The sequence below is a fragment of the Micropterus salmoides genome, unplaced genomic scaffold (assembly GCF_014851395.1).
Source record: "Micropterus salmoides isolate LMB-PRFRI ecotype aquatic unplaced genomic scaffold, ASM1485139v1 Ms_hic_scaffold_6, whole genome shotgun sequence".
Lineage (NCBI taxonomy): Eukaryota > Metazoa > Chordata > Actinopteri > Centrarchiformes > Centrarchidae > Micropterus > Micropterus salmoides.
In genome coordinates, this window is record NW_024044348.1 from 18338649 (window position 1) to 18363191 (window position 24543).

Sequence of the window (24543 nt, forward strand, 5' to 3'; positions counted from 1 at the left end):
AAACATTGTCAAAGATGTTGGCAGAATTATTGTTGTTTTGGATGTATGTAATGATACTCTGTGTTGCGTGTGCTTGCTTCACAGACAGCCGAGAGGAGACGGTGCTCGGTAGCATTCCTCTGCCCAGTTATGTCATTGCACCAGTTGAGCCTGATGACCACATAAACCGCAAATACGCTTTCAAGGTAACACTGAAGTGGCATTGAATCAGGGCTGTAAAATAAGTTATCACATCCTTGTGTAGACAGCAAAACCTGTTACTATTTACAGGTTGTTGTGTTTTAAATATTCATTGCTACATCACTATTTGATAGCACAAATTGCTTTCCCCTACTGCGGTCTCTGTAACACAGAAAGACTGGCTGGGTACTCCCTGCTGCCTTGATCAGATTTTTATTTCTCTTTTATGAATTTTTTTTTTTTTGCTTTCTTGAAGACATGATTAACTGTGAGGGCTGAAATTCAGTACTTGAGTCTGTAGCACAGAGCATCAAAAACAAGTCAAGTGTCAAACGTTTGATTTGGGTCAAAGTTTACTTTTTATTTGATCAGATATTTATTATAGATTATTTTATTTAGACAAAATTTTATAACTGCATGTATTACACCAAGACAACATGAAACACAGTGTTACAGTTGATGGCTGCAGTACAACCATTTATGTATTCTCGTCACAATTTCTATAGAGTCGATGATATATTCATGTATGCATTTCAGGTAAAGCAGACCTGTGCCTGGTCTGATTTTATTCACCTATTGTGGGCAGCGTCGGAAGGAAATCTTTTACTGTATGTGTGTCCATAGTGCTAGAGAGGCTGCAGCAGTGCAGTCTTCAATAATGTGTGCCCAATGCAAGAGCTTTGTTCTTTCACTAAAATCTGAACGGCATATAACTTGCTTGTTGTACGGCATCTAATAGAACCAGCCTGCATTTGGTAATAGGGTCATTTTTATTTGCAAGTGTGCAACAGAACCTTTCCCTTGCATGCGGCATAGTCTTTTCCTCTTTCCCTCAGTGAATTCTGCCAGAGGACAGCCAAGGGATATACTGTATGTCATCTGGTTACAGCAAAGAGTGTTACCATTATCAAGTGCTCCTTTTCGGAAACACGGCTTGTTGCAAAGAACAATAGTGCCTGAATGTTTGATGCACCATTGCAGCTTCAGGGCATTGTGTTGCAATCCTTTCAGCTCCTTTGTACTTGGATTCTGTGTGTGTGTGTGAGAGTATGAATGTGTGTGAGTATGGTACGTCTCTTTTTAAAGATCACATTACATACAATGGAATTTGTATCATAATTGTGCTGCTGGGAATATTAATTATACATTCAGTCTATTCACCGTCTCCTCCCACCACTTGCTGGGAGTGTATGTAAGGTTAGAGGAAATGAGCCTGGGCTCAGCTGGAACACCCTGTATTTAAGAGATCTCTGTTCCCCTCAGTTTTCTCCGAGCAATCATGCATTAAAGGGCAGGAGATTTCATTACGTGTACCTGAGGTGCTTTGGAAAATTTCAGTTACTGCTAAGTAAGCATGACAACAGCTCAGTAGATGACAGGTGTTGTTCAACAATGGGATGTTTTTCAGACTGTTGGAGCCTCTGACATGTACGGTGAATTACAGACTACAGTTTGTGCAGGCCTGAAATAATAAGTTGAAATAATGGACTAGAGATGGTGACACTGAAACTATTTTCAAAATCAATTGGATTAGCAGTTGAAGACTGGTTTTGGAAAACAGGTTGTTTAAGTACAGTACTTTTAAAAACATTTTTTACCTTCCTTCAACCACTGTGGGCTGTGCCATGATGCCACAATGATTTGTCTGATTGTAAAGTATCAAAACACTTTTGATGCTTCCACTCATTCTTGCTTCTTTTGATGACTACCATAAGACCACAGCTGGAGTCATTTCTGTTCTTTCTTATTGAGTCAGCACTGATCTGCTGTAACTTCCTGTTCTCTCATTTTTGCTCATCTCACTGTGTTTCTCTCATTCCCTGTCGGTCGAATTGCCTGCCATTGTGACCCGGTGTGTGTGCGCGGGCGGAGTGAGTACTGTTCTCTGCGGGCGACTGTCCTGAATCACACAGGCTTCCTGTCTTGCATGAATAGGTATTTAATTTCACTTTAGCCTCATCAGTGGGACGCCATCCTCAGCTCGTTTTATTTCATGCTACTACCTGCTGAATGCACATTTCTAAATGTGCATCAAAGCCTTATCATGTACAGGCATGACTATAGTCATCTATGGGCAATGCCAGAGCACATAGGGGGGACATTTGTTAGTAAACCACTTTGCTGTGAATTTTTGGGGAAAAGAAACACAACAGTGACACATTTGTTATTGTTTTGGCGCTGTACAAATTGGATTTGGAATGAAACACAGAAAATTGCACATTCAGTGCAGGACTCTTTTTATGGTCCTCCAATCCTTGGCCAACAACAATGATACATTACTTACACTGTTCACCCAATATGGGTGTACACAAGTCAAAGCTAGAGTCAACACTTTAACCCCAAAGTCATTGTTTCATTTCAAATCCGACGGACCACAGAATGATTTTTATAAATGTGGTCAATGGGTTGAGCATGAGACTCACATCGCCAAGGTTAATCATTTGATCAATCTCATATACATTATGTTTATGCTCAGTGGCTCTGGTATTTGTCTTGTCAAGCTGCATATCACTTTTCACGCTCTCATCATCATTAGAGTGGTGGGACGACAGGGTCTCAGCCATTTTGCCCCACACTGTTCTCTGGTTTCATTGCATTTCTTTGGATATTTGCTGCATCTGCAATTTGCCCCCTGCTGTATATACATGGATATTGTTTTACTGTGGAAAATACAATATAAACTGTTAACTTGTTTCTCTACATCTGTTTTGAAGCAGGTCCCTTGTTGGGTTTACTTTGCAGTGTTGCTGTGCTGTGAGCATTTTAGTGAACAGACTAATAAAAGGGCAGAACTCCCTTTACAATTTAGTCAACTTTGCATTAATTATACATGTTAATACAGTATTTTATTCTACTGTGCAGACTTCTATGTGTGAGGATACATAAGATAAATTAGGATTGTATCTTCATAATTACTGACGGACTGCTTCACTCTACTACTGTCACTGTGGATATATTTTTGCACATTTTGTTTATTTAGCAGGTTGTGGTACTAGACTCAGTGAAGATCACGCTCTTTCCCTAATGTATTTAATGCTGTTTAGTCTTGTGTTGTGGATGCTCTTGTGGTAGCATCTTGTAGTAGCTATGCATGAATTTTTATGAAATTACTGTGAAATAACTAGCATCTTACACATAAAAGGTTGATTATGGAATATTCCTTTGCGCTGTTTTATTGTATCTCGATCAGTACAACCTATTTTACGGATTTAAAATGAGAAAGTTATCTGTGAAGTAAATATTATTGGGGCAGAAACAATAGGAGATAAAGTACTCAATTATCTATGAAACTGTGAAAAAATTTGCTGAGTGCATCTTTACTATGTTATCGCTGGTTGTCTGCATCAGAATTGGGTTTTGAGCTATTAGGACTGATTTACACCACCACATAGCAATAACAAAAGGTAAGCTAATGTTTATGATGTGTGGTTATGTGTAAATCCTGACTTAAATAGTGACAGATGCCCATAATTGCCTTTCCGTTGCTAGTCTATGGTTGTTTGCTGCAGTTGCTGTTTAATTTCTGTGTACTAAAGAGTTTTTTTGCTAAAGCTTTTTTGAAAAGCAGTAAAAATATAAAACCTGTGTTGTGCTTTTTTTATGGCCAGAAACAGCAATGTTCACATTGTTTCTGCTGCAGCACTTTGCCCCCACCATTTTCTGTTTTTCAGTAAAATGTTGCTGTAAACTTTGTCCTCACTAAGTTGACAACTGTCAGTTGCAGTAAACCAGAAGGCACTCAGTTTTTCACTGATCGGCCTCACTGACAGCTTTTTCCTGTCTTCAGTAATAGGTTTTCACATCTATCTTCTCTCTCTCCCTCTCGATCTGTCTCTCTTTGATAGGCGAGCCATACAGGAATGCGCTCCTACATTTACAATAAGAACTCTGTGATTGGCTCACAGGCAGAACACTGCGGGATGCGGACATATTTCTTCAGTGCGGACACACAGGAGGACATGAATGGCTGGATCCGGGCCATGAACCAGGCTGCGCTGATGCAGCAGAGTCACACTATAAAGAGGTTGGTCTCGCTCTACAGAGTAGGACTCACGTCTCCCTTTGGTTGGACTTCTACTTGTACATCTCACCTTCCATGAAGCTTTTTGATCATGCATTTGGCTAGTGCATTGAGTATTGAGGTTTATATGCATCAGCTACATTGTTGGACTGCTTTGATCTTGGTTTAATAAGTGAAATTTCCTCTTTTTTCTTGTCTACATGGCCTTTATTTTAACAGCATGAGCAGTCTTCCACAGCAGGTCCAACCCTGTCCGTCTGTTCTGGGGGTACTAAGATGTCTGCAGTGTGTGTGTGTGTGTGTGTGTGTGTGTGTGTGTGTGTGTGTGTGTGTGTGTGTGTGTGTGTGTGTGTGTGTGTGTGTGTGTGTGTGATGCATCTGGGTCTGGTATAGATGAGGCTTATTGTAGGCCATTGCCAGCTGAGCACACGCCACACATAAGAGGCAGTCTACTGTAGAATGTGTTTCTAGAGCAGTAATCACAGTGTACAAAGCAGGTTTGTGTGCACATTTGTTTTTATTATTATTTTTTAATATTCACAATCAATGTTAGAAGTAGTCTACAGGACAGTCTATGACTATGGGATCTGTGGTAAACACATTACCAACAGCATTTAGACTTCTAGATTAGCTGGATGAACGGCATGGTTTGAATGGTCTGTGCAATATTGCCACCTAGATGCCCATGTAAGTCAGTACTTTTAAATGTCTAATGTTTTATTTTGGAAAGCACTTGACATTCCACGACATATAATATATTATTATTTCATATATAATTAGATACACGCTAATGAAATACTAAGAAATGATGAGAGTTGCACACCACCCCAAGCTATTTAATGAAAACAAAGTGTCATTTCTGTTCCCTGGGGATTTGCTCTTCATGGATTCTCTCCTTCTTTCCTCTCTAAATGAAAAGTGCAGATAGAAAGTTATTTAACACTCTATGGTCTCTGATCTTTTCTGAGAGAAACTCAGTAATGGATGTGATCATTTGTACAAGTGTCATAAAGTGACCTTTAGGGTCACTAAAGATTAATTTGAGTGTCCATTGTGCTTCTTATCCAGTGCTTAATGCTGTGTTATTCCTTGTTTCAAAAATAGTGCTGCACTTCATTATAATAAACGGAGTGAATGAGATAATAAAGAAAATATTTCAATTGTTGTATATGCAGGATTGTTGATATGTTGAATCATCCTTTCTCCATTTTTCACAGAGAGGTGGAGAAGCCAAGGAAGGCTACACAGCAGGCAGTCCCACAGACCAACCATGTCCACATCAGCCAGAACTCATCTCAGTCAGAAAGCCTTCGCAGGACAGACAGAGATGAACCACCGGATAACCAACTGGCTCATGGAGACGAGGTGAGGTATGGATTAGAGATCCAAGCGAGGCCAAGTCAGCCAGCCACAGAGGAAAGAGCAGAGAGACTCTCGCCAGACTCTGTCGATGGTGCCACCCACAAGAATGGACAGCAAACTGTAATCAAGTGGCTTTGCCACCGGAACAGAATGGAAATCTTGTCTATCAGAGGGGCTTTGTCTCACGGGCTGACACTGAGAAACATGTGCAGAGGAAGAATACACTGGCTCAGGTGGAGCAGTGGGTCAAAGTTCAAAAAGGGGACCCACCGAAGAGGTCAGTTTTACTTCACACAGCCCATATGAATTGACCAACATTTCTTTATAACAGCAGCATGAATGATGATGATTCAAATCTTGTGTTAATGCCTCCCTCTAGTGGCTAATATGAATAGCACAATGGTTTTATTTGAGTTTATTCTGTTTTATGTAGAAAAAGAAGTATTGTGATATGACAGATAAAATAAGCTCTGTTTTTCTGTCTCAGTGCTCCCTCTGCTGAGTACAACCTCCCTCGGCGGACACCTCCCTTAAAGCCCAAAGCCAGCACAGTGGATGCCACCCATCAGTCGTTGCCAAAGTCTCCCCGTCTCCCATCTGGCAGCAACTCTCCTCCAGCAACATGCAACCTGCCTAGTGACTACAAGTATGCCCATGACCGGCTCAGCCACTTCCGCATGTCCACCGATGAGCGTACGGCCACCAAGGAGGGAATGGTGTGGCAGCTGTATGAGTGGCAGCAGCGGCAGCAGTTCCGTCACGGCAGCCCCACCGCTCCTATCTACTCTGGCCCTAACTTCACAGACTCTTCATCTTTTAGAGTTACTGTGGAGATGCCACGTTCCATCTCTGTCCCTCCGTCCCCGTGTGAAGTCCCACCGTCAGTCCCTACCTCCTTCAAACCCCTGTCCCCTCGCAGGCCACACACTCCTTCAGACAGACGCACAGTCAGGCCCCTGGATGAAGTGACACCTGGGGACAGCACAAGATCCAGCTCCCCCGGCCATATTTGTGCCCAGCTTTCTCAGGTAGGACACCTAATTCGGGAGGAAAAATTATGAAAAAGAGTTGCCTCTCAGAAATCTTTCCAGACCATTAAGACAACCATTTACATTACCATTGCAGTATAAAATATAAAACTTTTAGCATAAATAGAGAGAAAGGTTTTGTTCAAAGAATAATATTATTGAATAATTTTATATAAATCCCTTTGATATTTCAGCTTCAGGTATTAATTGAGGTCTAATCATTATGTACTACAGCCTTGGCTAGCAAACATACAGCTTAGTCTAGGAATAAGTTATCTAGTATAATAAGTCAGCATTACTCATTATAAAACTAAAATTTGCAAATATTGGTGTACTGATTAACTTGAACTTAAGCCATTAGAGAAAGACAAAGGGTAGTGTTGGTCGGATTTATAAAACTTTTTGTCAGTATTAACAAATACCATGAAAAACCAAAAAGGATTGTATCCTGCTAATAAGTATTGTCCATGTAGCCACAGGCTGACACTGCTTATTCCCTCATGACCTAGAACACATGCCATCGAGCATTATAATCCAAAGATTATTTAAACACATAAAACAATTACCATTGCACTGGCTGACATAATCATTCAAAAGTGAAGATGGAAAAGTCAGCGGTGGTGGACAAGATTTACCCTAAAATATTGAAGGCTTTGGATGTTGGTGGGCTGTCATGGTTAATCCTAGGGCTGAAATGATTAGTCCATTAATCGATTAGTCAATCAACAGAAAATTAATCAGCAACTATTTTGATAATTGAGTAATTGTTCAAAAGTAATTTTCAAGCAAAAACAGCTATTGTACTCTTGTTCCAGATTCTTCAATGTGAGGATTTGCTGCTTTTCTTTGTTTTATATCATTATAGTGAACTAAATAACTATATATTCTGTATACATTTGGATAAAACAAGGAAAGTGAATGTCTCCCCTTTGGCTCTAGGAAATTGTGATGGGCACGCTTGGCAGTAAATGTCAGTAGCCTGTCATTTGCATGGGACTGAAGTAAAATATGATGATTCACATGTAGTGAGCCATATGACAAAGGTCTCATTCTCACGGTAGCTTCGGATTCTGGATGTGAGGTATCTATTGATGTCAACTTGAAGGATGTTATGAGCTCACAAGGACACCATGGGAAGATTAGCATGAGGAGCATGAGAAGGCTCCAGCTTCTCAGCGCACACACTTTGATGCTCATGTGAATCATTTGCAGATTCACACAGTCCACACCCAGGCCCACTCCACAGGTGGTGTGAGCATGTGTGAGTAAAAGCTTGCTACTCCGCCGTTCCCCAAACCGTCGTAGCGCTCAGACAGCACCGCCACTGCCACAGGAGACGGAGCAAGGGGCGTCCTGTCATCCACACCCTGCGCTGTCTTCCCACCACACCCTCCACATGTGAAAAGATCTCCCTCCAAACCGTCACCACATTTGCCAACACACACAAGCCTCATAACCAACCCGTTGGCCTTACACAAGTAAACAAAGTGTGCAGATGCTCTGTGTCCGCCATCATTCAACCGAGTGTCAAGACACTAATTATAACCATAAAATAGAATGACGCACAATTATGGAAAACCCTTTAGATGAAGTTACATTTTTAACAAAGGGAGCCACAGTGACTATGCAAGGCGATCCAAGGGAGCGATGTTTATGGGAACTAAATTTAATCTGCAGTGAACTTAGTTTTGGTGCACCCAGCTTCTTTGAGGCTGATGGTGCTTTCTGGCTAGAGTGCGTTTAAGTAATAGCGATCCGCGTACCTCTGTGGAATATCATTAAGAAGTATATTTTATTAGCAGCTAATCCATTTGGCCCAGGGCTCCTCAGCACCCTATAAACATCTCTACTCTATCTCAAACATCAGCAGCGGTCTCTTTCTTCTGATCTCACATTTAAATAAAAAACCTATTATACAGCAAAAAAATAGTGGCATGGGAATCTCAAAGGGAATGGCTTACAGTGCTTCTCTTGCTGGTAGCAAACAAATGTTATTTTAAGAAAGCAAGTTTAGTATAATTTATGTGTAGTTAATTAAATCTCTTGTTGTTTGTGTCCTTTTAAGGTTCTGTAGTGGGCTTGGTTTTTTGCTAATTCTGTGTGTTAAGCAAAAACGTCAGATTTCCCAAGCCCTGTAGCGCCTAAAACTCAGGGCACACCTTGTTTCGAATAAGAGTAGGAGTGATGAAAGGGAAAAAAGGATAGATGAAAAAATAAATCTGCCGTGTAGTCAAATTTGTTTGCAGACTTGGAGGCAATGGTTTAACTTTGATTCATAGAGTGGTCTATCTCTCACTTTCAACACTCTATTGGAGATTACTTAGTGAATTAGGCATTCTGTTTGATTTGACTAGATTAGATCTGTAATAACAAGTTGAGGAATTTTGTTTCTCTGCAGACTTCCCAAATAGAGAGAAGGTCCATGCCAGCCATGGGCTACATCACACACACTGTCAGTGCACCCAGCTTGCATGGCAAAACGGTATGATCCTCTTTATTGCATTCACTACATAAAAATTGGTTTCATTATTAGATATCTGTCACATAGTATTAATATATATAGTTTTCTAGTAATATAGTACTAGGACAACCAGTCCAGGGTATGAAGAAAATTAACTCAACTCCATGACAATATAAAGATGCAGAATGTAGATCTGATTGAGATACCTGATTCTGTGATTTTTATGCCATTTGATATATGTTTTAGTGTTATCAGTTCTGATAACCCTCATCTTCAGAAAATCCATGATAGCACAAGAAATCATCCTTTCAGTCTCCAAAGTGCAGCTCTAGCTTTTACATTGTAAGTTTTTATTAGGACATGAATGAAGCAAAAGTATACTGGCCTCTCTACCACTTGGCTCTCTCAGCTACTGTACTGCTCAGATGGTTCTCAAGTATTTTTCTCTCGTCCCTCCGGCCCCTAAACTTGGCTACAGCCAGAGGAGCTGACTCTGCTCCTCATTCAGCTTCGGAGGCACCAGGCCAAGATGGCTGGTGTGCATAGCCCCAGTGACGCGTTCGCTCACCTGCAGCACTACCAGCACAACGGCCTTCTAGGCCCCAGCATGCAGGTCAGGGGCCCTCGTACTTCCCTAACCTCCTCTACAGCACACTGCAACCCCTGCCAGTGCATTGTGGTCCCCCTCTCCCCAGCCAATCCCATACATTTTTTTCCTGTCATTCATAAGACTGTGCGGTCTGTTGGTATTGCTTGGTTGTCTTATTTAGTCAACTGTTTTGGCATGCGCTCTATTGCACTTCAGACTGTCCAAGTTGCTTTTAAGCTATACATAAGTGTCAGTGTCACTCATCTACCTCGTTCAAAACTAGAAAAAGCTTTCAGCGGCTGGTGTTATTCTTATTGTAAAAGATGCCATATTTTAAGCATGTTGCTTGTGTTTTATTTTATTTGTTGTTTGATAGATACAAAAATAATACAACGAATACAACACATTTGTATGTATGTGTGCTTTTGCTCTTGGTGTTATCATTCCGATGCAGCCATCAGGATCACAGTCTCCCTTATGAGTTTGCTCACAAACAGTGCATTGCTGTGAGACTGGCAGTCCACATGGAAGCTGCCACAGTGCTCAGTAATGACACCTCCACCCAGTTTCTAACATCCAAACATCCGCTGGCCATCCACCATGCACATGAACAAGTATAAACACTCAGTTTGACCACATGTCATGCACAAGACCTGTGTTGCTCAGTTATGTATGAGGTCAAACATGAGACAGTAAACCAGATTACGTAATTACAGTTTGGCTTTACTAACTGTGGATAAAAATACAGAGGTAGACGTAAACTGTAATTGAGACCAAGTTAATTAAAGTTCTGTTAGCAAAGCCTGAAAAGCAAATAAAGGCCTTAGGAGTCATCTGGTCACCCATTATCCTTTGCAGCTTCATTTCAAATGATTTATCTCTCCACTGCTCATTTAAAGGCTGATGATACTTACATACAACTGAAGAAGGACCTGGAGTACCTAGATCTGAAGGTGGGCTCCAACAAAGTAAATGCCACTTTATCCTTTTCATCCTCTTGTCCACCTCCCCTCTGTGGACTACAATCTTGTTCTCCTGCTGCTGCCTCCAACATCTGCTTCCCTCTTTTCCAGTCTTTCCTCTGTTCTTTGCTGTGCTTTCTACTGTCTATTTATGATAGAATTAACATGTCTTTTAACGGTCTTCTTCTTATTATTATTCTTATAAATTATCCTTTTCATGGGGAAAAAGCCATTTTTGCATTAACAGTTTGATGAATCCAACGAAAAGTCCAGTGTGACTGATATAAAGTTAAATTTTGGCCTTCTTACTCAAGTAGAAGAAGTCCTGATTTTCAGGTTGTCACAGTGTTTTCAATTGGATGATAGTGCTGTACTTACAGATATAGTAGGGGGATGTCATTATGTCACCCTAACACATGTTGATGTTAAGCTCGCCCTGATGGGAATTGAAGTTGTTATAAGCACATGGCTTTCTAAAATGTTTGAGTCATGTGAACTCCAATTCCTACACTATATGAGTGTTAGTTGAGGCCTATTACTGCTGTATTTAAGCAGCCTGTCTCATTTAGCTAGCTATTGGCATATATTCCATATACACCTGTGCAAAGCATTTGATTTGTATGTTTAACACCACAATGCATTGATTAGAACTCTGGGTTGTCGTTTGGAATGGAGGGAGGTCATCTACCGATGTACAGTACGTCCTGTAACATCTCTCCATTTCCTGTTTCAAAACAGATCCAAAGTATTGACCCGATGATCGTTTCAGTACACAATGTGTTTGAAAACTCCAGTCCAAGTTTTGGGTACTGTTGGAATGTAAGGATGGTGTGCATACAAAGTGACAAAAGAGACCATTCCACTGCTTTTCAAAAGGAATGTGATGCATCCCTGGAAATTATAAAAGATTTGCACATGGATACCTTGAGCTAATCATTCACTGTGTGATACTCCAACACTGCTATGAGACTTAAGATGATGGGAAGCAAGTCGTTATGCCAGGTGGCTTCCTTGCATGCTGTTGAGCATTTCTGAATGTATTGAATGTTTGCTATGATATCCTCACTCTGCTTTTGTTTTGCTTGTAAGAGTTGACCCAATTGCGCTCTTTAAGAAATATACTGGCAATGTGATTATGATATGGCAGTGACAACCCTTAAGGCCTCTAGTTTCATTGTGATAACTGGCAACAGTAACGTGCTGTGGTGTGTGTTTACCGTGGTCCTGAAAGGGTTCTACAGAAACTTTGTATTGCACTTACATAAAGTAAACAAACAAAATCTGCCTTTCAATTTGATAATGTGTTTGGTTTGACACTCCCTGTCTGGTAAATTGCCGCATCTTTCGAACTCAATACTCCAAGCCTGTAATGCAGGCTTTCTTTTAAATACTTGTAGTTTCCAAGTCCAAGCTAAGATATCCTGGTGATCACTTGAGTCATTTTCCCAGACTTGACAAAGCTCCCTTCAGAGCCACGTAATACATTATAAAACTGTTCTCACAGGCTGTGTAGTACTCCACTTGACTAGTAATTGACTTTGGCATGTAAAATAGGTGGAATGCCCCTTTAACTGAGTCCCCCAATTGCATTGGTCCATATTGCTGTATTGGGTGCAATGATCCTGATGTGGGTGTGTCATGAATATTCCATCCACACTTTTCAGCTTCATGCATTACTAAATGTGACAGACAACTGCCAGACAGAACTCTGCCCCATTATGTAGAGAACCTCGAGACAGTCCCAATATTATTGTACTGATATAAAATTTCAAAGTGTCACTTCTAACTACTCCATAACTGATTACAGAAAAAGAGTGTTTTATAATAGTGTTGTTAAAATGGCCTGAAATAAGCATAAAAGAACAAAGTCTATTAAGCTCACTGTAAAAAGTCCATACACTGTATCTGTATACATAAAGGAATATACAGGCCTTGAAATGTTAAAGTATGTGAACAAGTGCTCAGAAGGTGCTCTACTTCTGTACTTATTGTACTGTATTTTCCACCTGCATATTTACATCTTTTGTGTTGTCTTGCTGATAATACATCTTCTTCCGCTTTCACGATACAGCATGCAGCCACACACATTTATTTATTATTCACACCTTCTCAGTCTCACACCGCTGGCTTTGCCCACCCTGTCACTGCTCTCTCCGCCAGCATATACATACTGCCTTACCACCACCGTCATGAAACTAGAGGCCTTGATAACTTACAGTTTAACATTTCAGCGGGTGAGACGCTGAAGTTTTTTGAAATAATGGAATTAAGGTTTACATTAACCTTAAATTTTTCCAATGTAAAACAATATGTTTCTGAATCATAAAATCAGCATTTAAGAATACATTTCTTCTATAAAGGACCTGGTTGTTTAAATTACTTACAGTGATAAGCAGCCAGAAAAGAGCAGCTTTGGGGTTTTTAGGGTTTCTTTGAACACAAAGATGCAGCAACTCTGCATAAATGTTTTTGCTCAGCTTCTGCAAGTTTTGTTATACCAGCTCATGCTCTTTTTTTCTGTTAGGGTGAATTTTTTTTCTATATTATTTTATTTACATCCATCCAGCTTGGTTTGTCTAGCAGTTTCACTGTTTGTTGAAAATCCATGCAGTTGTTACTGGAAGTATTGAAGTAAAGGTATTCAAAATATGTCATTTGATAACTAATATTAATACTGGGAATTTCAGGTTACTGGACGTGAGAGTTTAAAAACAGAAAGACCATCCAGGCCTGTGAAAATAGCAGAAAGTGATGCCGATGTAAGTGAATCATTATGTTCTCAGGAAAGAAACAGTCTGATAAGCACCCTGTTTATCTGTCTCCTTTTCTTTAAGATCTCCATTTCCGACTTCTTAGAATCCACTACAGAGAAGCAGCTGACTTTAGTCTGACTTTACTGTGTTTTAGTGTGGTTTTTGTGTGTGTGTGTGTTCTTAACTTGTGGTAAACAGAGGCTGCTAAGGGAAGGGAACGTATGTACATTGCAACACTGTGGGGACACCCATGCACACTGCACAGTCAGGGCCTGAGAGTATCGACCACAGCTTTTATTTTCCTCCCTGCAATTTAAAGGGAAAAATACATGTAATGGGAGTTTTAGATGTTGAGCTGTTAAATTTTTCAGTTTGATTTGCCTGATCCTGCTTTTTTCATTCTTTGTTTTCTGCTGAATAGAGGTAAATAAGATGGATGTCCTGGCTTTTCATCATTAGCATTGTTCCACTTTAACAATTTATAAGAAATTGCCAGTAAATTTGTCTGAACAATGAATATTTCATGCAATTAAAAACAACAATATACAGCAGCAAAATAAAAACAGCTTAATTATTAATTGAACAGAATGATAAATAGATCTGAGAAAAAATCCACTGTGTGAGAAAGACTGTGAACTAGGCAGTCTTATGTTGTTTTCATAAACACATAACCCATTTCTGGGAAAACAAATCTGTCACTCTCAATAAACACGGTTTCCTCCAAAAGTGAATTTGAAAATATGGATTTTTGATTATGATTACTCATAATGGGCATTACCAGATCTCTCCCCCAAACCAGACAGTATAGAGTCTTTTGATATTTCTCACTGCGCTGATGAGAGGAACTCCTCGGGGCTTTTCACATAGATGAGCCTTATTGACATATTTACAGACAGCGGAGACTACAGTAGACGATCAATTCGTCTTCTCTGGCTGCGTTGTTGTGAATATAGTTGAACAAAGAACGGAACAGCCAGCCTCTGTTGTAAACAGATACTGTATCCCATCAGCCCAGTCACTGTCTTTCCTGTTTTTCTGTTGCATTATGTCCACACTCTGTGTTATCAATAGGTGTGAATAGAAAGTAATAAGAAGAACAGGTAGATGTAGATTTTATCCTTTGTTGTCCTGCATTCTTATTGTTTCAGTGTGCTTTCCCTTTAGGTGAAATTAAGTCGACTGTGTGAACAAGACAAGATTCTACAGGAGCTTGAGGCCAGGATACGTACTTTGAAGGAAGACAAGGTTTTTGTTTCATACATATATTCAATTTTCTTTTTTTTCTTATACAGTATTTATATATGTGTGTGTGTGTGTGTGTATGTGTATATATGTCCGCCTGCATTGGGGTGGTCTATAAAGGCTTCTTGTGTGTCTGTCATGTGCCTTTGTAGGACAAGCTGGAGTCTGTGCTGGATGTTTCCCACCAGCAGATGGAGCAGTACAGAGATCAGCCAGCCCACGCTGAGAAGATTGCCTACCAGCAGAAATTACTACAAGAAGATGTCGTGCACATCAGGGCTGAAATATCCCAAGTTTCCACAGTAAGACACATGCTGCACTCATAAATTCATTATGCTTATGACGACACCCCCCTCCCAGTTATGTATCTATTGGTAGGTAACAAGATGTTCACTTTTTGTTCTATTTTTAGTTGTTCCCTTTCAATGGTTTCGGCAACTGGCACAATGTTTCAGGTTGACTGTCACTATCAAAATGAGTGCTCTGGGACAAACCTGGCGCTAAAAATGAACACATGAGTAAATTTCTCCACCACTCAAAAAATGCTTTAGTCAAAATGTTCATTGATGTTCAAAATCATCAATGTTAAAATGAAAAAAACGAGGTGTTTCAACAGAACATTTGCAAAAAAAAACCCCCACAAGATTAGGCAAGAGTAAATAAGAGTAGTTTTGGCTCTCCCACATTGTGTTTGAACATTTGTGACTCTCTCAATGGACACCTTGAGAAGGTACTAAGATCTGACTGAACAATTAAAAACAACAGAGCAAATCCAAGTGATTCAGATTAAAAATCTCTATTTCAAGTGAGAAAGCATAACACAACTGAAGAAATTCAAGGTACCTGCTCTTTACTAGTCCCAATGGCATCTCACCACACAAGGCCAATTCTGTTAAAGTAGCATTGGCTCATGACATGAGTACAGTATCTGAAAGCTGTTTTTTGTCTTATTACAACATGGAGAGTCTTCTGTGTTGTTTTTTGTAGGAGATGGAGAACGCATGGAATGAGTACAGCCGACTAGAGAAAGATGTGGACTGGCTGAAGTCAGCCCTGCAGGGACAGATGAACCGCACCGATCTCTCTCAGGTCTGTGGCTCAGTGATCTCTGTTAACACACACAGGCAGTCATTCACTATGATGGGTGTGTGTGTGTGTGTGTGGGAATGAGTTACAAACTACTGATTTCATATGCACAGACAAAGCAATGAATACTAAGTGGTTGATGTCTCTTCGCAGGATCATGTAATGGCTTCAAATTAATTACTATTTTGGCAAAATAGATGAACTTTTCATGAGTAATACATTGTCTTAAAAGTATGAAAAAAATATATTCACACTGTGTGTCTATGTATATGTGTGTGTTTCTCTGTGAGCAGCAAGAGAAAGTCCAGATCAGAAAAGAGCTGTGGAGGATTGAAGACGTTATCGCAGGCCTCAGCACCAGTAAAGCCAACTATAAAGTCACTATCTCCTCTGTTACCAACCCAGGTGAGACAAGCGCTACCTGGAGGTTTCATGTGTACAAAGCAAATGGTATTTGCATTCTGTGCAATACAGTACAAGCCACGTGGTCATACTGCTGTATCTCGCTCTTAATCATATACTCGATACTAATGCCTTTACATTCCCCATGGGGAAAGAAAGCACTGTCTTTTCAGCCTTGTGTGTATTCATGTTACATGTTCATACACATCAAATTCCCCAGAGAGGAAATTTGTGCCTTCAGTGTCGGCGTCATCAGTGCCTTCTGTGTCCGGGAGCCCGTCTGCTATGGAGATGAGATTGTCCCAGCAGCAGCAACACAGCCCCCACCTCAGCCCCAGTAGACACATCCCCACCCTTTCCTCCAGCCCCAGCCAGCAACCCTTACACCACTCTATAACCATCACCAGTGGGCTTAAATGGGTGAGTGACCCCTGCCACAGAAAAGCTTCACCTTTTCTCTTTTGGGTCAGTCTTAAGCACTAGATAAAGAGTTGTAACTATTGTTTATTTTCATTATAAGTGAGTCAATCAATTCTTTTTACCATTAATAAATGAAATGTTTTGTTAATAAAATGTCAGAAAATCGTGAAAAATGCCCATCGCGTTGTCTAAGGGTGATGTCTACAAATTGTTTGTTTTATATATTGGACCAACAGTCCAAACCCAAAAAGATAATCAAAAATAAGCCCCTTTAAAAGGGCTATATGTAAGTTGACTTTAATAAATCAAATTTTCAATTATTTAAAAAAAAATTCTTATTGTCAGTGGGCTCAAAACTCACTTAAAAATGAAGCACACGCCTGTTTTCTCCGTTGCTTTTATCAGCCACTATTCTGCTTTTAATGTGAGATCTCTGGGTCAGATTCAGCCCTGTGCGCGCTCCCGAGCCTCTCTCAGACTACAACAAAAACACCGCAGCTAACGACATGCAGTCCCCTAAAACCATGAAACAACCGGCTCATAGCAAAACACAGGCTCCACGTAAGGATACAAAACAACAATAAAGGTTTATGTGCTGAAGCCCATCACACAAAACAGGTTCAGATGATTAGAACAAAGTGAGCATTAGTAAAGCTGGAGAAACACAGAGAAAGTCACGTTAGCTCGCCGGCTAATGCCGAGCAGTTGCTAATGTTGTCCGGTGCAAAGTTATATCGCTTTCATATTACTTCACCAACTAATGCGACCCATGTTACTTTCCTCTGTACCACTGTTATGTCAAAGTGTCAAAGCCTGTAAGAAATTATGTAATGGTAAAAAGCAAATGTGGAGTGATTTGTTTACTATCCTATTGTAATGCAGCCACGAGCAGCCAGCTAACGCTACATTAGCCCCGACCTGCCGCTGTTTGCTTCATAACGTTCAATTTAGATTTATTGCCTTTTACCGATACACGTCTTCTCCACCTCTCAGTCGCTGTAACTAACATGACCCACATAATATACAACCCAGAGGAAGAGCCATCCACTAACACTACAGTAAATTTACTTACTGCGGTCTAACTATTATAAAGTATGACACAATCTCGTTGTAAGTTATATTCAGTCCAGCTCACTAACAGTTTCATTATCATCCAAAACATGTAGCTGTGCTGAAAGCGCCAGTGTTGATCTGCCTCTGAGATGGGAACGTTTAAGTAACAGAGCCTGAACATGTCTGAGTGAAAAGCCACAGCCTGCATGCTGGTGTTCCTGCGTTTATTGTAAGATTTCTGTATGAAAGCGGTTGTGTTTCGGATTATGCTCGCTCATGAGTTCAAGCGAGCACGCGTACGAGCACACGCCTGGTAGCAATCTTAAAACCGCACCGCTAGTGGCTGCTGAAAACCCCATAATGCCCCTGTAAGGAAATTGTTAAATTTTCTGTTGATGGATTAATAGATTAATAAATATAGCTCCAGTTTTGTTATTTTAAGATTGCTTGCCCAGAATGCTTTTTGCCCTCATTGGATAGCAGAAGGTATAGAGACAGATAGGAAATAAGGGGACAGAGAGGGGTATGAGATGAGAAATGGTCCCCAGCTGGAATCAAAGTTATTATGCACTCTGTAAAAAATTAAACAAAACATAGCTTAAAGGTGCCCTGTGGAGTTGTCTTGTACATTTTACATTCAGTGTTTCTTACCAAAACCAAGCGGCAACCCCTGGGACTGACAAATGCCACTGTGGAAGTGCCAAAACATACAGTTCCTCCAATGGTCACTTGAGGCTGACTCCAAAAGTGAGTCAATCCCCACAGACCTCCATGTTAAAATGGCCAACTTTACAGCAGAAATAAACATGTTGACAGCCTGGTACAAAAAAACGTTATTGGTCTCTATAGCAAATTTACATGTTCATGACAACTTAATGGGAGTGAATTTTTACATAACTCACCCATTAAATTATATTATGGTTATATTATAGTTATGCATTGTTAAGGGCGTGGCCACTTTGAGTAACAGATGAGTGCCGTCACAGGTGGCTAGATGGAGCAATCAGGCTTCATTTGGTCCTCCTCAGTTCCACCGGCACTCGTAAGTCTTTGACCATTTTTGGATGAGTCAGGTACTGCCAAGACAGTGACAGCCGGAGCCAGCCACATTGAGCTTCACAATCGCTCACTACATCAATATTTTATACAGTCTTTGACCAAAGCTAATTGTTTGTATCTTTGAGGTCTAACAAACATGTTGAGTGCATTTCCTTCCTAATGAAATTCAAAATACAGGATTGTTTACATCCCTGTTTACTAGCTAGCAGTCTTTTTCTTCCTTGCTTTTGCTGCCGCATTTCAGCATATGTTGGCGTGTTACCGCCACCTGTTGGTCAGTGGAATAGCGTGACACCATTGGTAGGACTGTGTATCGGGACCCACTCATAGAAAAAGCTCCATAGCGCTACTACAGGTCAAAAACTCTGCAGGGAACCTTTAATGTGAGTATCCACAAATGTGTATGTAGCACCAGATAATTATTAGTGGTTTTGTGGTCTTTGGAAAGACTGATGTCACAGTCTGAGCAATGTCAGGTCGATGCTTGTTTGTAATTTTAAGTAACAGCTGTAGCTAACAGTTGTTCTGTGTGCAGGGTGAGGATGATGTGCCTCCCAGACCTCCTCTACCTCAGCTCTACAGTCCTGATGAGCATCCCCCTGCAGTGCCCCCGTTGCCCCGGGAGACAACAGTCATAAGACACACTTCTGTACGCGGCCTCAAACGACAGTCAGATGAACGCAAAAGGGACAGGGAGATTGGCCACTACACTAATGGAGACAGTAAGGTACGTGCTGTATGTGTGTTTTGCATTTGTGCTGCTTAAATATCTTAAATTTGTTCTCTGTTTATAATCTCTGTTTGTGTATCTCAGGTTGAACTTAGGCCTTTCCTGAGCGATCCAGAGCTTATGGGCGCTGGAGACGGCTGCAGCCACATTACTGTAGTAGCATCTGGACATGATGGTTACCAGACGTTACCTAGCAGAGGTATGCAGGTGATAGAGAAAAGATTTATTTAGCATGATGTAGCATATTTATTACAGTATGTTAAGCATTTTACACCAACGTTTGGCTTTATGGCTTTATAGTCGAGAACGGTGCTTTAATGTTTGTGGGCTTTCCCTCAGGAGTGGCTGGCTCCTCGCTTAGGCTAAATCAGTCATCAAGCATCTCCTCATATGTGACCCTCCGAAGAGCAGCCTCTGCTGCCAGCATGAAGGTGAGATGCAGAATGAACTAAGAATCAAATGTGGGAACAGTGAATTAAAAGTGAGTACACAAATCAGTGGAGAGACAGCACAAACACAGAAGTATGAAACCCCAGTTCTAGATGATAGCAATAGAATTCATGAATGAATTAATCCAGAGTAAAAAAAAAAGTCACAATGATTCCTCTGGCTCTCCCAAGTCCTCCATTAAACCCAGCTTCTGAACTCGAGACTGGAAAGAATACAGTGATCTGAGAACACAAGTGTAATGTTCTGAGGGATAAAATGTTTCTCAGATCTCAGATTTTGGTAAAATGCATCTTAATCATTTAGACATGAGGACCTTGAACTATCATATTTTGATTTGAGAACAATTGAGTTTAACAAGCTACAATAAACTATAAACCTAATAACTATCTACTAAATTCATCCAAAGTCCTTGTACAGTAAATCAGCCTTATTGTGGAGAAGAAAAATAAGCATTTTGTGGGACTGGAAGCTATGTGTAAATTAATATACACCGTGCATCTGATTCTCTTTGTATATTCCAATTCTAACTTAAGAAATGTCTCGTGTTCCTTTTTTATTCCTTATTAACATTAGTTATGCTTTTACCTTCGTGTTTATTTTCTTCCACGGCTTTGCCTTCTGCTGAACCTTTTGCTCATGCTATCAACTCTCTTTCCTCACACTCCTCAGGAGAGACCAAAAAGTGCCTTGGAGCGTCTGTACTCTGGGGACCCAGCGCAGCAGCAGCAGAGGGGGAAGATGAGTGCTGATGAGCAGCTGGAGAGGATGAAGAGGCACCAGAAGGCTCTTGTCCGCCAGCGCAAACGCACCCTGAGTCACGGAGACCGCCACGCCTCTCCATCATCGCGCTCCTCGTCCTCATCCTCACGCCCGCTTTCAGCTGACTTGGGATCAGTATGTTACTAGAACAGCATCACACGTCACACTCTCATGCATGACGACAACCAAACTGAGAGTGGTGATCTACAGTAGTCTTGCATGCTTTTACTCAGTGTAGTCTATTTTTTCTCTGTTCCTGACATTACAAAGTTGATAGTGCTACATTAAGTTAGTACAGTATGGTAATTAACTTCTTATTTCATGCATGTTGTTTTTCAGACTTTAATGGGCCTTTTTCACAGCAGACTTTTTTCATAGCAGGAAAAGCACAGGTGTTACTAATAACATTAACAATGGCTCCATTTTATTCCCAGTAAGGCATGACAATTTAAGCCAGCTTGCCAGGACTCTTTGAAAAGGAAACTTTGCAAGTAAATGGAATTCAGCCATTATTATTTGTATTATTAACACCCGTGCTGTTCCTACTGTGACAAGTCCAAATGTCATATATGACAACGGCCTATACAGATAAGTGGATAACAGTTTCTGTTTTCCACTTAACATGTAACTGTAGCACAACCATTGTATGCAAATCATATACAATTGAAAAAAGTGTTTATTATAGAGTGGGAATCATTAAATTTCCATTGAATAGGGATAGTACCTTTACTAATAATATACCTCGCCTATCAAACAAATAATACACTAATTACCTCAGACACAGGCCATCAATGCCATTTACCCTCATATTCATTGGTTTTTGGGTATTTACAACACTATTCTCTGTCATAGAGCCATTTATCCATCTCACTTCTCCTCACTGATCTTTCCATTTCTTGGCTATCTGACAGTATATTTCTTTACCATATTACCATTCTGTATAACACTGACTCGTGCTTTTAGAATGTGTCTGTTCACCAGAGTTCTGTGTCTCCTCATTTAGATATTAATGCCTGCTGGTCTGTGTGTGTGTGTGTGTGTGTGTGAGAGAGAGAAAGAAGAGGAAGAGAAAGAAAGTGCCTACTTATTTTCTACTGACCAAAACATTGACACACACTGAGCAGTGTCTATTTAAGCCTACTCATCTCAACCTAATCATGGCTTTTTATTTAACTTAAATGAAGATTACAATGGTCTGAGTGTTAATGGATTGGGACCCACTGTTATTCCTTTTTGTCACTTCCCAGTCTGTGAGAGGAAGCCTTTTAGTCAGATAATGCTAATGTGTATGACATCTATTTCATATCAAAACATAGGTGTTTCTACCTGCTAATTAATTGTTAGTTATAAGAACCCTTACTTTTTCAAATGTGAATGCTTGCAAATAAATAAACATTATTTTCTAATGAACTCATATTGCCATGTTTTTTTTATTTATTATATTTTTTCTATGAATACATAAAATATGGATGTGTTTGGCGAAACTGTCATTGGTATGAGTGAAGTGATTGTTCCTGTTTGTTTTAGTGGCACTGTGCTGTTTTTATCACTGTCAGAATTTACAGAGCTTTTGATTTCATATAAGCATGCATATATCTCTCATACTATATATATGCATGCTCCCTCTTTTTTTTTCATTTTCACACCTGTACGCACATACACACACACACACTCTCTCTCTCTCTCTTTTTGTAGCCAGTAACAAGTGATAACTAGTGTGTTGTACAGTACTTTACATGAAATTATGTGTGAAGGCAAGTGAAACAAGTCACTTTCACATTTACTTGATGAACAAGACAACTTGATGGCAGCATCCTGTAATTTGTTTCACAGTCTATTTTTTTCCCCTTGTGCGTTGTCCAGTGGAAGAGAGAGCAGGACTTTGACCTGCAGTTGCTCGAGAGGGCTGTTCAGGGGGAGGAGGCACAGGGAGTTAGGAGCGTTCAGGGGGAGGAAAAACCTCCCGAGCACAAAGAAAGACCCCGCTCGCACTCCGATGAATGGCTGACCTTCCGCTACATGGTCACAACCCCTCCCACACATGAGGTCGACCTGGAACCACTCGAGTATGACCTGGACCTTAACAAAGAGGTATGTTATCTTTGTGTCAGCAAAGAAATACAGCTGAATCTCATGAAGTTAGATGAAAACACATCACACTCAACCAAAGACAAAAAAGAGCAGGAGTGTGTGTAACCACAGCCAAAAAATAAATATTTTGAATAAAAAAGAACAGTCTAACTGATTTGGGTGTGGGAACCCTTTTTTAATACTTTATAAATGCGGAAATTCCAGAAAGGACTCTAAATTCATTAAAAAAGTTTGGCCTCAACCAAGCACATAGTTAAATGAGAAATATGAAATGTGTGTGAACAGTAGCGGCGAGTGTTTGTGTTACAACATCGTTTGCAAGTTAGCAGTACAGCAATGGACAGCAGGCAGGGTGTTGACAGTTTAAAAAGAACGCCTTATTTAATATATGTCGCAGTGAGTAGTTGTGTGAGCGCTGCTACAGTGTGACAGAACTAAACTAGCAGCTGTCTGCCTGTACTTGATCACACGTTTTTATTCCAAGGCATGTAGTCAGGGGTGTCACACAAAAATCTGGACCATGTACATAAGCATTCTCAATGGGCAGTTCCTCGCATCCACGGCTATTCATTCTAATATCTTTGTGGGCCCTTCTCACATGAGGGCCCGGAATAATAAGTCCCCCCCAGTCCTACACCCCTGCATGTAGTGAAGGGTAAAAGATGTTTGCTGACTACGCAGTGAATTTCTGTTGGAAATTATGGCATTATTGCTTGTTTTGTTCTTGCAAAGATGATGATATCATTGCATGAGCATCCCCTTTTTGGAAAGCGGTGTAAAAACAAACAGAACCTAGCACAGCAAAAGCACTGACTGGTGCTTATTCTAGTGTATGTATAATGAGGTAGAAGAAAACAGACAAACATCTAACATTACTTAAAGCAACCTTACAAAATAATGATCCCTTGAATAAAACACTGTTGCTAAATGTCCAACAACAGTTTAACTCCTTGTTGTAGGCTTAGCTTTGTAAACTTTCTGTCCGTATATCCTTCAGCTGTGCAAATTGATAGATCATTTTTTTGGTGATCTTCTAGAAAGGATGATGATAAAGCAACTCAGATCTTAAACACACACTATATCTGTTTTGTGCAGCTTTCCAAGCCTCCGAAGGTTTTGATCCCAGAGCGCTACGTGGATTCAGAGCCTGAGGAGCCTCTCAGTCCGCAGGAGGTGGAGGAGCGCCATCGTAAGGTGGAGCGCATCAAGAACATCTTGGCAAAGTCCAGGTGAATAGAATAAAATAATACTTATTTTGCATTAAAATGTTGGTGATCACTGGCTAATTCTGGGGTTTCACGTGGTCAAGTTCAAGCCCTTTGCTGGTAATCATTCACCCCCACAGATTGAGCAAGGTGCTATATTCCCACCACCTACAAAGGCACTGGACTCTAGCATCCCTGTGGGTGTGCATGAGGCCCTCACAGCATCAACACATTTCCACGTTATTACCAATGCATCATATTTTGTCAGTTTGATGTTTTATTTCTTTGTGGCATGGGACAGTGTACAAAACCTAGGACCAACAGTGACTGTCGACAAGCCAGAGGTGGGGCTGGTGGCACTCGACTCAGCTCTGCAGGAGCAGGAGAGGATCATCACCATGTCTTATGCTCTCGCGTCGGAGGCTTCACTCAAGAGCAAAATAGTTGCAGGTTAGTTATTTATGTAATCTGAATTAATTTCAGTTTGTATAAGCCTATAGATTGTAGGTTATGGTACATCTATGCTATAAGTGTAAAAATCATTATTCTACAGAAATACTGACACACGTATCTGCCCCCCCCTCAAAAAAGAAGGCATACCTGTGCAGACAACTTAAGTAAAATTTCTCCTAGCATCAAATTGACGAATCTTTTGGTTGAAGAAGGGATAAAGAGAAGGTAAGCGGCCTT

The 24543-nt window shown here is 40.5% G+C and overlaps 1 protein-coding gene across 1 annotated transcript in view; it reads left to right on the forward strand.

Annotated features, from left to right (window-relative positions):
* Positions 1-24543, forward strand: part of plekha7b (pleckstrin homology domain containing, family A member 7b) — a 74001-nt gene that overhangs the window by 45750 nt on the left and 3708 nt on the right. The window contains 21 exon segments of the mRNA XM_038701184.1: positions 85-185; positions 4026-4204; positions 5419-5687; positions 5690-5840; positions 6051-6591; positions 8990-9073; positions 9531-9665; positions 10541-10594; positions 13291-13362; positions 14521-14601; positions 14751-14900; positions 15586-15687; positions 15978-16089; positions 16307-16506; positions 19154-19345; positions 19433-19547; positions 19688-19779; positions 20468-20692; positions 22421-22648; positions 23744-23877; positions 24155-24303. Coding sequence (XP_038557112.1) covers positions 85-185; positions 4026-4204; positions 5419-5687; positions 5690-5840; positions 6051-6591; positions 8990-9073; positions 9531-9665; positions 10541-10594; positions 13291-13362; positions 14521-14601; positions 14751-14900; positions 15586-15687; positions 15978-16089; positions 16307-16506; positions 19154-19345; positions 19433-19547; positions 19688-19779; positions 20468-20692; positions 22421-22648; positions 23744-23877; positions 24155-24303 — 3366 coding nt within the window.